Source organism: Phaenicophaeus curvirostris, chromosome 11 (assembly GCF_032191515.1).
Source record: "Phaenicophaeus curvirostris isolate KB17595 chromosome 11, BPBGC_Pcur_1.0, whole genome shotgun sequence".
Lineage (NCBI taxonomy): Eukaryota > Metazoa > Chordata > Aves > Cuculiformes > Cuculidae > Phaenicophaeus > Phaenicophaeus curvirostris.
The window spans coordinates 6,191,824-6,204,107 of record NC_091402.1 but is presented as its reverse complement, the minus strand read 5'-3'; the positions used below and the strand labels follow the sequence as shown (position 1 = coordinate 6,204,107).

Here is a 12,284-nt window from a genome sequence, read left to right as displayed (position 1 = left end):
TAAAAGGAAATATTAGGTGAACTGCCTGACACTTACTGAGAATGGCATACTTTCCGAAGTTATTCTGTGTCTCCCTGTATTGATGTCTCAGAACCAAAAGCACAGAGCACCTTCTGCTTGAAATAAACTCCAGTGTGATCATCATTATTGATGCAGAGTTACACAGCACAATTAAATAGCAGTTCTCTGGAGTCAGACAGATAATCTGGAAGGTCAAGAGGGAAACCTCTCCCCTCATAAGTGTCAGAGGCTCTGGGGCTGGGGTGATCCCTGGCTGCCGCTTCTTGCTTCCACCTTCATGCTGGGTAATTATGAGTTTAATTATCCTTGGGAAGATCTAGTTAATGCCATTGACAAGGCTTTCCTCCATTTGCCCCTCAGAGCTGAGGACGTGTTTAAAAAAAATAGAAACTGTCCAGGAAAGTCAATGTTGTGTTTAACTCTTTCTCTGGTGCATTTTTGGTGCTATAAAAGTGACTTTGTTTCATTTTTATTTTTATACTATTTTGTTAGATTCAATCCTTGTTCGATGGTTTGGATCATTCCTGTTTTTTTAATTCCTTCTCCTCCTCCCCCATCTTCTCTGCTAGTCAGATCAGAGCCAATAAACACATGACCTGTAATTTCTCCGCCACGATCACAGCCACCAAAAGCAAAAGGGGACAGCTCACCTCTCAACTTTGTTTTCTTCACCACAGATGATAGCAACAGGGCTGAGCAGTCCTGGCTTTTCTCAGGCTTTCTTCAACTAACATTTGATTTACAGGATGTTGCTTAAACTAGGTAGTTCATCACACTAGCTTGCCATCAGAACTGAGGTTTTCTTTCTGTTGATGTTAGCGGTAACAGCAAAAACGACAATTATTTCCCTGTTCTTGTACTAGCCAAAGACTCTGTGCCTACATTGGCGTGACTTGGAGTTCTGTGACACTCACCAAAAGTATGTTGGATCTCTTCTGGCATAGGGAACCACTAGCATAACCAAAAAGGATTTTTTTTTCTATTTATTGAGCCAGAACTAAAGTAATTATAATGATACATGAAACATATTCACGCTGAATTATGTCCTTGTGTTTATTACCAGTCTGGTGCTGCCACTATTTTTGCCAGTGTTTGTATTACGGTGTCACAGTAGCCACTTCGTCACAGAGATTAAATGCTAACTTTGACATGAATTTTAGAAGCTAATTCTTCTTTTTCAGCAAACAGTAAATTCAATCCTCCTTAGAAATTATTCGATTTCCTTGAATATCTGTAGCCAAGTGATTTCTAGGAATTCATCTTAAGCTGTTCAGTGAAGTGCCCTGGTTTAGTCAGTCCGAGGATACTGGGATGCTGGGTGCTGATTTCAATGTAGTAAGTATCCCTGTTTGACAGCTCCCCTCAGCCAAATGGTTTTGTGAAGGCTTAAAGCAACATTTGGAGTTTCTCTCCCTTAATTCTTCCATTGCAAATGTATTCATCACCCATCTGACCATGTCATAGCTATTCACTGGCATTAAAGGGCTTCTAAATTCTGAGCGAGTTGTAGAAGACAAAGAGGAAGAGAGAATTAATGCTGTGTAACATTAAGACTCTGGAAGCTTTTTGTGTCCCTTTCTTTACAGGTTATTTGTTCGGGCTAGAAATAAACACATTCATGAATGCTGCTGAGCTTGAGTTTTGTAATTACTCCTGCTTGTGCATTAACTTCAGTTTCTAGGTGTAAAGAAAACTCACTGAAAAGCAAGAGGAGAGCTGATAGTCACTTTTGTACTAAATTCACCTATTCTTTTATCCTAGGTATTTATGGGCCATTGGTAAAAACGTTTGGAAGAGGTGGAAGAAACGATTCTTTGTCCTGGTCCAGGTAACAGATGTAACTAGAAGCGATCTTAAATCACAACATGAAATGTATAAGTCTTTCCTCTGGCCATTCTCAGTGCTATGTAGTGGATGCTGAGCTGTGGTTCTGCATAGGGTGTCTGTTAAGTCATGGATTTTTTTCTAAACGTGTACATCTTCTCAAGGAGATCCCAGTCGCAGACCTCTAGCCATGAGTTTCCTGATGCACATGAATATTTGGTGAAATGGAGAACCAATTTTAGTGAGGAATTAATGAGATGAGGAGGAAGCTCTTTCTGTCTTGGCTGGAGGGACTTGCGTGCAAGCACTTCCTTTTGAGCCTTCAGGTAAAATCCGAAGTCCATTGAAATCTACAGAAGTTTCATCACTGCCTACATCAGAGTCTGCATATCGTTCTTGACGTTTGTCTTGCCTTTACATTCATTACTGCTTCTCATTGTCTACAGCTCTCATCAATCATTTTGTGATGTCTTTCTTACTTTCTCCCTTTTTTCCGTTTTTCACTTTCTGCCGTCCCAGTTCCCATAGAGCTGTATATTTGACCACAGTTAAGAAGAGGGATCTGGTCAGTCCTTGGTCTGTTAGATCTCCCCTGCCCTTCCCAAGAGCAGCTAAAACCAGAAGTGTGGGGCCCCAGTTTGAGCAGCTCCATCTTCACACCAACCTGATAAAGCCACAGAGTCCTCTTGGGTCCCTCACTGCTCTCTGAGTTCCCCAGGGTGTATTGTCTCCAAGTATGAGAAATAAAGTCTTTGTGCAGGGTCGTGTGGTGAAAGCAGCACAGAGATGCTCTGATGGAATAACATGGGATACAGCTGAGATCCTGTGCCATCACAGATCCAAAGTAATCAATAGTTAGATTTAGGTAAATGTGATGTGTTTTGGATCCATGTAATCCATTCCCAGAGGTGTCTGATTTGCAAATGCACCCTCTGTACAGGGCCTGTCCAGGTCCCTGGTGAGGCGGGGTGCTTGGCACCTCGCAGGGGAACTGGCATCTTGCAGAGCTAGACCACTGGAGGTACATCCCAAACTCTCCTGGGTGAGGAGCAGCAGAGGCTGTAATGAAAGAAAGGCCTTATGGGAATATTATTCAGTGACCCTATTCTTGGGCAGGGATTGCTTTTCTCTGTGTTTTTTCCTTTGATATGTCCTGAAATTAATTTAAAAGTGCTGTGGCAGTCTCTGATCATCTGTAGAGCAACTAGTGCTGCTTTTCCCTGAGAGCTGGTTCATCCTTATTAGACCAAGTTCTCAGTCCCCTTTGCCCTGTGCACAGGGATTCTCTAAAGCAGAAAATCCTCTTTCCTAAAATAGCTTCTCCCATAAATAAATCTGTCGATACTCTTGTGTGCTAGAGTTTGCAGGTTTGGACATGGATTCCTATGCCTCTCTTAAGGAGCCTTTCTTCTGGCTTTTCTATGTGGTTGCAGTCAATTCTCTAGTTTTCAGTTGATGTATATTCTTTAGCTTGCTGTGGAATTGAAGCCCTCGGAGTTAGTCCATGTTTTCTCATGTTACTAGGTCTGTATTCGTCAGTTGGCATATAAGAGCAGAATTTGGCCAGAAAAGCAATTCATTTGAATAAGATGAGCAGACTTTTGCCCCCAGAGAGTCTCTGTAGCCCACCTCAGAAATTCCAGCTGCCACTGCAGCTTCTCTGTTATGTTACCGTTTGCTCAACATTTGGTGCAATGTAAAGTGTTCTGCCGTACATCAAATATAAACAAGAAACACTCTCTATGCAGTCCCTCAGATGTAGTTTGAGCATATTGAACATGTCAGCAGGCAATAAAGATGGAATAAAAATACTTTGCTGTCCGTATGTTTGTCATTTGCTTTTCATGCAATGCAAAGGATGGGTGCTGATATGAACAGGGATTGGCAGCAAAGGTGTTGAAGTCCAGGATGCTCTGAACTCTGCTAAACTGCAGACAGAGAGTATAACCCTGGCAGGAAGGTGAGCTGGCTCGGTTACACAAAGAAGGGACATGGAGCAGTCCCTGTTTCAGGAGTTCACTCGTTCGCACTAGACCCCTGCTTGCACCAGAGCCAAGAGGTGGAGTCCAAAGCATGAAGTCCATTTGGGAGATAGTGCTCTGGTCAGTTAATGACACTGCCAAGAGGGCAAGACTGCAAGTTTGGATGAATAACTGAAAGTTTCCATTCTGATCCCTTATCTCTCTCCCTTACCTGTAGTGTCTTCTATTGCAGCTCGGTCTCCTGTCTCATCCCTTGTAAAGTAACTTCCCCCTCCTTGTCCTGTGCCCTCTCCTGCCTCTCCTTCCCCATTTCAGATGGACACGGCCTCAGTTTCTTCAATGTTGTTGGATGGTACCGCTCGCCTTCTGGTACCAGTGGTTAAGAAATTCATGGTAATAGATACTCAAACTCTTCATAACCATTTAAACAAGGCACAAAGGTGCCAAACTGTGTGGGCGACACCAAGGAGGAAGGTGTTTATGGCAGTTTGTCTCTTGTGTCAGTGACGCCTCGCCAGTATGAACAGAGTATGTAGAAAAAGGAGCTCTGCAGGAAGCATTTTGGCTTGTGTACGCCCTGGAGAGAAGGGGAAAGGAGCAATAACTGCCTTGTAATTTGGGTGGAATAATCCCTCACACCTTCTGTGTCTGTATATCTGCGAGGGTTGCACAGGGGAGGAGATGGTTTGTTTGGGTGTAGTGGATGAGAGCAGTTCCTTTGTGCTGTTTCTAGAACTGGGCCTTGTCTCTGCAGCACATTACATTGCTGGGTGGACTTGGTTCAGCCCCTTGGGGAAGGTTTACAACATGGTGCTCCTGGCAGAGCTGGTGTGTGTGCTCCTCCGGCATGCACCCATGAGTTGAGAGGGGATAGTTTTCTCTTTAGAATGAATCGCAGAGCACTCTGCATGCTGCCCACCCTTCTCGTAGACACCCTTTGAGATGAGCAGCAGAAGAGCAGAATACTGATTAGATGTAAATTACATGGCAGAGACTCGTTACTTGCCTAATTTTAAATCCTGAGATATGCAGTGTGAAAGTGATGGCAGAATATGGCCCTGAGCTTGGATGGAAATGGTCTGCAGCATCACAAGTGAGGAAAACGCTTCGTAAAGGCAACAGTAATGCCAGTGGCAGTGGTAAACGAAAGCAATGGAGCAGTTCAGGGCAAAGTTCTCCGTGCCTGGTTAGGAGAGAAAATGTACATGTTATAAGGGTTTCTTAGGTTGCTATATTAGCTGCCTGAGCACAGCATATGAATTTCAGCCAGTTTGCCAGTTAGACCCTCAGTCGTGTAAAAGCTGGGATTTTTGATAGCTGGCAGAGCTTGTATTCATTCTTTGCAAGGTCTAATGTGCTGTACTGGCAACAACACTACGGTTGGTTCTGGTGGGTTTGCTGGCTTTGTGGTAGGAAATTTCTCATAATGATTCTTAAGGACAAGTGAATTAATTACATTGAGATTTCAGACTGAATCTGTTCTTCTCTTGTCATAACCCCATTTCTGTGCTCTGGCAGCATATGGGAAGTAACACTCCATGGTACCTGGATGACATGTCTGCTGAGTAGCTTGAAGCAGTTTTCAACTGATTGTGTCTGATGGTGTTTGCAGAACATAGCTGGAACCAGATCAACTCTCTGCAGATTAAAACCAGTTGCAGTGTCTACGCCTGGATCTATTGTTCTAGTGACAGACTCCCTGAACTCATTATAATCTAGACTAACAGTGACAGTTCCTGCTTTCAGCAAAACTCAGCTGACTTGGGATAAAATGAAATGAAGTAAGTGTTTGGTAACCCAAATAACCAACAGAATTTGAAAATAATTCAGTGAAATTGCAGTGTACTACACCAGCAGTCCTGGACTGTGGTCCTCAAGTCAAGGTAAATGACCCGTAGCTGATCCCCGTAATCATATTAAATCATGTTTTCAGTTAGACCCTCGCTGAGAACTGGGCATAGGCAGTGATTCTTGAGAAACTTTGAGTGTTGATGATAAATACAAGGGGGGTTGGATCTGCTCTTTAAATAGATGCCACAGCCAGGCAGGTCCTGCACTCCCATCTGTACTGACACGGGATGGCTTGCCATCATGCAGCCCTGCCCGAAGAGAGCACGCACACACCTCCTGCTTGAAGGAAGAAGTTAGAAAAACTTCTATGTGCAATTGTTTAGGGCTGGATGGACATGCTGAGATGTGAAAAATGTTGTTTTCGTATTTATTTCTTTAAGCTAGATCATTCCTCTGCTCATTTGTGTCAGGAAAGGGCTTGGGAGGCAACATACAGCTGCAACCAGAGGACGAGAGTCTCCCATCAAAGTGGAAAGCTGTATTACAGCTGGCAGTATCTTAGCACAGTTTCTCTCCCTTGGGACAAAATGCATGCTGTTAATCTAGGGAAGGTCCATTTAAGAATTTAACCCAAGTGGGGCAGTGTTATGTCAACAGTGAGAAAGGGGGAGGCAGATGACTGGGCTTGGAGTGTGAGGGAGGACAATTAACAGGTTTGAGCAGGATCCTGGGGAAAACAGTGCTTGCTAGAGCAGGAGAGTGGTGGAAAAACAAGGACGAAGTCAGGACTGGTTAATACATATCTACTGTATTTATTAATCAGTTGGATTATATAGCTGGTGACAGAATATGGTCAAGTGCCAAGAAAGTCAGATCTAATTTAGCAGCCTGGGAATAGTGAACTTTGGCATTTGTCTCCTGCTGTCTGCTTCCCCTTTCCTGAATTTCTTTGTCTTTTTTCTCTTTTTTCCCCACTTGCTTTTCCTTCTGCTCTTTTGTCTCAAATTATTTCTCAGAGCATTTTTCTTTTTTTTTAATGAACCAGTGAGGGCAGCTTTGGATTATTTCCCTTTTTTTAGTTTTGCTTGGTTCGGCTTCCTTAGATGCTCCTTTCCTGGCCCTCAATGAGTCCCTGGATGAAATCCCAGCTGCTTTGAGAGCTTGTCCCTCACTGGGCAGAGATTTATCCTCTGTCTTCCTTCAGTTTCCTCTCTGTATATGTGTTTTTTCCAATTACTCAAACCATTTATCCTGCCCATCCCATCTGCTCGCTCACTCTTATACTCGGCTATGGTTCAGTGTGAACTCAGCAGGCTGTAAGATTAATTTCTGCTATTAACTGTTTCACTTGTCTGGCCACTTCTAAGCTTCTACAGAAAGCAGGCTCAGTAAAGCACAGTATCTTTTAGAGGACTGATGAAAGGCAAGCTGCAATCTCCACTTGACCCTATGGTGCTATTCAGCAGCCAAGCATGATCATGACATACTGAGCTTTGCAGAGTCTTGTTTTGTTGTGTTTTGCTTTAGCATTGCTCATAAATCCGCATTGCGCTGGTAACCAGGGCATCAACTTCTTTCTGACCCCAACCAGTAAATGCTTTAGGCAGCAGGACAGGACAGACAAGCTGTATGCCAGTCCTTGAAGACAGTACCTCAGGTTGTTTAGGTGCAGTCACTTTGCATGGCACAGTTGGCAGCTTTTGCAGAGGCCATTGCGAGTCGTCTCCTCCCTCCAGCCTCATCCTAACCTGCCTACTGCCTGTAGGTTCTCGGGCAATCCAAAGCTCGGGCTTTGCCTTTGGGCTGTGTGAGTAGGGAAGAGGCAGGACGTGAAGCCAGATGAGCCCTGGCTCATTGCACATTGCAGACCCACCTGCAGGTTTCTCTTGGAGGTCTCTTCTAATAATGATGTAGGGCAGCTTCTTCCAAAGAAATCATGTGACTGCTAACAGAAGAGACTCATTTGCTTTCTCTCTGTCCCAGGATGGCTCCACCAGAGCCCACATCTGTCTTTTCTGACTTTTAACATGCGAAGTATAAGTTCTGAAATGACTGCCTGTGTTTCCATACATTACTGCTGCGTTGCTATGGCTGGCATGTTGATAGGGCTCAAAAACATTTTCTGGAACCAAAGATGAGAGGAGTTATTTGTACATAAAGAAGAGCCTGAAATTCAGACCTCATGTTCAGGGTCAGAGAAGAAGAAACTGAACTACTGAATGAATTTTACCTGTTGCTGTGGAATGTAGAGGAGAAGAAAAACTATTAGTTGTAATAATGTTTTCAATCAATGTCAGTGTACGTTAGCACTGAGTCATTTCAGGAATTAAATTTATCGCACAAGTTCAGGCTGTCTAACACAGAGAAATCGGATCCTCGCCGCTCAGATGAAATCTCCAGGATTTTGCCATAAATAAAGCACATTCAGGGGTTTCTCCAGGAGGTGGCAGCAATATACTGCAAGTGTAGCAGAGTGAACACTGCAGGAGTCGTCAGAATATTGTGCTGTGGGGCACTGGGTTATTTTTAGATTTCTTCGTGTTAATCTTTTTAATTTTTGTGTTGCCGGTATGATGGTATGCATTCAAAGTTCATAGCATAGAATATGCACTGGTGTGCTCCTGCTATTGGTCTGTTACTTGTCAATCTTTTGTCAGTGCTGGTAGTTTTAAGGAGGATGCAAGATGCTTAAAGCATCACTTTTAGTCTTACTCCCACAAATGTGTTAATGATAGGGTTTATTCTTAGGTGGCTTTTGGAGCTGTTCCTGGAGGAAAACAGGGTGCAGGCAGGGCTGCTGAGAGCAGGCTGGCAGCTTGCAGAAGCCCAAAGAGGGCAGCAATAAACCGAGCGCTGACTGGGAGATGCTACGCCAGTTGCCAATAGATGGGTTCCCTGACTTAAATAAATGACATTTCATTAGTGATGGGTGCCACCAAAATAGGTGCTGCATGTGTATTCATAGCTGAGCAATTTGTCTGGAGTTCGCAGGCAAAATCCCCCAGCCCAGCTACTCACTCGTTATTCAGGTTCTCTCCCGCCTTCCAAAAAATGACGAGCACGATCCATTGCCACCCACCAGAGTTTTAAAGTTTCCTCCAGAGGTCAAGAAAATGTCCAGACTAATAAAATTACGTCAGGCATCCAAGATGTGACACAACCTTAACAAAGTCATTCGAAATCATTTGACAGTAAATTTCCCCGTGAGTTCCTAGCCTGGGGTATGGAGAATCCTCTCCTCCCTGGACGAGCTTCTCGCCGACCATCCAGATCGCAGCACGCTGAGTACGCGCGGGGCCTTGATGTGGCCTGATGGCCTCCTGAAGGCGATTCGGGAGCCTGGCAGAGCCCCCGCAGCTGAGTCGGCTTCCGTCAAGAGCTTGACATTGAATGTATCGTGTCATGCAGATGGTACCTCAGAGGAGTGAGAGCTGCCATTTACAGCACTGATGACAACAACTGCCGAGATCAGTGGGATCTTAAGATTGCTTTAATATGACTGGCACCTAGCAATTTAGCTCACATTGTTTGTGACAGGGTGTCACTCTTACACTTGTCTGGGGATGAATGATAGAAGGTTTTTAAACCATGGAGCTGCTTCTTTTGGAGGAGAATTAAACCGCTGTATGTACTGATGCAGAGAATTAGATTCCTGCCGCAGCAGGATGTATTGAGAGAGAGCTTTGCAAAAGCCTGGTAAAAGTTCGGTCTATCTCATATGGGCAATGACTGTCAGAATTACCCCACCGCCCTCCAGTCCCTGTAAAGACGCCGTCAGCATGCGGCGTTTGTAAGCACTTTGGTTTGACTTGTCGTGATCACCCGGTGCCATCTTAGCTTTGTGATTTTCTTCAGGTTAGTCAGTATACGTTTGCTATGTGCAGCTACCGGGAGAAAAAAGCTGAACCTCAAGAGCTCCTGCAGCTTGACGGATACACTGTGGACTACACAGACCCGCAGCCAGGTACGACAGGTCACTGCTGCACCCGCAGGTGCTCGTGCTCGCCATGCTGCCTACGGCTCCCCAACAGGAGCCTTCGCTCTCTCTCTGTGCTTGCAGCTGAACAGTGATTGGTGTTATTATAAATATGTTTGTGTTTGTACTGATCATTAGCTGTGCATGACTTTACTATAAATAGATCTAAGGAGCTAGGAGTTCCACCACAGGAGGGAAAGACTCATCTCTTCTGGGGAGCCTAAGTGAATTAGACACTTAAATCCCAAAGAAATGTGATTGTTAACAAAATGCTCAAATCAGTAGTGATCCTAACCTGTGCCTTTGGGTTATGTTCCCTAAATAAAAAGTGAGCAGCTATGCCTGTCTTTATTGTAGAAAATATTTATGGGACCAACGCAGCATTTTTCCTGCCTCATTTTCTCTCTGATAAATGTAAATGAGTGGAGGGGACAGAATGCCCTGGAGGTATCTGTTGAGTGGTGAGACCCTTCTTCAAGTGGAGGAGCACCACATTTCTTTTATTTAAGTGAGGCAACACATTGAACCTGGTGATCCTCACCATGCCCTGGATCATGGTTGGGGAACTGTTTAGTTATAACAGCGCCAGGTGCTACCTGGGGACCTGGCGGGCTCTTATAGGTGAGTTTGGTGCGGGGGAGAGGACTGAGCTCGGGTAGGAGCTGGGACAACACAGGGCTGGTGGGGCGACACCCGGGGCAGCAGTGGAGTGGGAAGCTGGGGGAGATCTCCTGGCTGGCCTGAAACTCTGTGAAACCTCCTTGTTGCTTCCTCTCCTGACAGGTTTGGAAGGTGGCAGAGCATTCTTCAACGCAGTGAAAGAAGGAGACACAGTGATTTTTGCAAGTGACGATGAGCAGGACCGTATCCTGTGGGTACAAGCCATGTACCGAGCCACTGGCCAGTCTCACAAACCTGTGCCGCCTACCCAGGTGCAAAAGCTAAATGCTAAAGGAGGAAACGTACCCCAGCTAGACGCCCCGATCTCCCAATTTTGTAAGTAAACAAGTTCTCCTAGAGAGCAGAATTCTTTAATGGAAAGATTTTCTGCACTGTTGTAAATTTTTGCACACATTTCAGACTTCAAAATGAAATTATTTTCATTATCATTAAGCTGCTTTTTGCATCAGTGGATCCAGACCCAATTAACCTGTGTGTTTAACACAACCAAACCCAAGAAACAAAATTCCTTGGGGAACTTGTCGATGAGTATTTTAAAGTGCAATACTTGATGAAGGAGAGACTGGGATCTGAGAGCCTGAGACCCAGCTTGCTTTCGGCAGACGTGTTTTACCCTCACACAATGAACTGCATGCCCAGATCAGAGCGATTCATTAGCGCCATTAGCTGTCTATCAAACGCATCACGTGCTCAGAACTACAGGTGCAAATCTTGCAAGTACGAAATGCACACACAAAAAGAGGTCTCCTGTTGAATATTCAACTGTAGGAAAACATATGGTATTTTTAACAGGTTGCTTTGCAGGCCAGTTAGATGTGAATTTAAAGCAATCATCTTTTAAGTCGTAGCTGTGCTTCATGTCCTGTGCAGTTATACCCAGTTTGCTTAATTTGAAATTTAGAGTAATTTCTTTTGTCTTGCAAATGTAATTTGATTATAAACCAGATGAATACCTCTTCACTCATTTTTCTTGAAGGTCTCGATCACACGTCTGGAGCCTCTTTGTTGTGTAACACACAGCAGTTCTTGCTCGTTTCAGTGAAATTTAAGAATTGATATCATAAAGTATATGTAAAGTAAGGAAAATGGTAAATATTAGTAAATTATCCTGATTAAGTCACATTTTAACATTTAAAAATAGCCTCTGTAAAACTCATATGGAGTATTTTGTTGTAAGGAGCTCAGAAAATCTGCCCCTTGCTTATCAATATCGTTTGACTGCCTTTTGTATTGATTTAACTTCTTTATATGAAGTATTTCTAGAAAATAACAATGCAAGACATACATCTGGACCATCAGTATTACAGCTGAAAACCTCTGCTTGCTGCTTTTTTCCTTTTTTTTGCCTTGTCCTCCACATGCCTACAGATTTTGGATCCCTTCTGCTTTGCATTGTTGCTGCTGTTGGTGAGGACGTAGCATGATGTAGCGTGGTCAACCCATAGTCAGTATTTTCATCTCAGTGACCGTCATCTTCAGCCCAGTCAGGTCATTGGCTTTGGGGGTGCAGGCTGTGAAGGATTGGAGTTGGGGAGGACGGATTGCCCCCCAGAAAACCAGAATGGGAGCTGGGAATTAGGGTTTTACGAGTGACTTTACTGGCTGTGATTCACCTCTAGAGCTGGCTGAGCCATGCTGACCTGAGAGCACTCCCAGGGGCTGTGTGTCCCTCTGCCCAGGTTCATGAATGGAGCATGCACAGGTCCTTCTACAGGTGCTTTTTCACATGCTTAAAATCTTCAAAGCGCGGTAAGGGAGAGCAGCAGTGGGATGCTGCTTGTAGCTCCCTCTCCTAGCAAGCAGTGCTGAAGGAAGCTCTGTGGTTGATGCAAAGAGGATGCACTCCTGCTTGTCCCAGCATGATCCTGGCGGATTAGGATGAGGATAGTGAGAGAACAACAGACTGGGGAAGACCTCCAGGCTTATCGCATTCCTGCAGACATCAGTCCTGGAGAATTTTTCTGTTGGGTAAATTCCTGAAGTTTACAGAGTTTTCACTTTGCCAGACC

The 12,284-nt window shown here is 44.4% G+C and overlaps 1 protein-coding gene across 22 annotated transcripts in view; it reads left to right on the top strand.

Moving 5' to 3' along the window:
• CADPS (calcium dependent secretion activator) overlaps positions 1-12,284 on the top strand; it is a 217,976-nt gene that overhangs the window by 107,148 nt on the left and 98,544 nt on the right. For all 22 annotated transcript variants that reach the window (XM_069865973.1, XM_069865976.1, XM_069865974.1 and 19 more), the window contains exons 9-11: positions 1,783-1,849; positions 9,474-9,582; positions 10,378-10,590. In XM_069865973.1, coding sequence (XP_069722074.1) covers positions 1,783-1,849; positions 9,474-9,582; positions 10,378-10,590 — 389 coding nt within the window. The remainder of the gene's footprint in view (positions 1-1,782; positions 1,850-9,473; positions 9,583-10,377; positions 10,591-12,284) is intronic.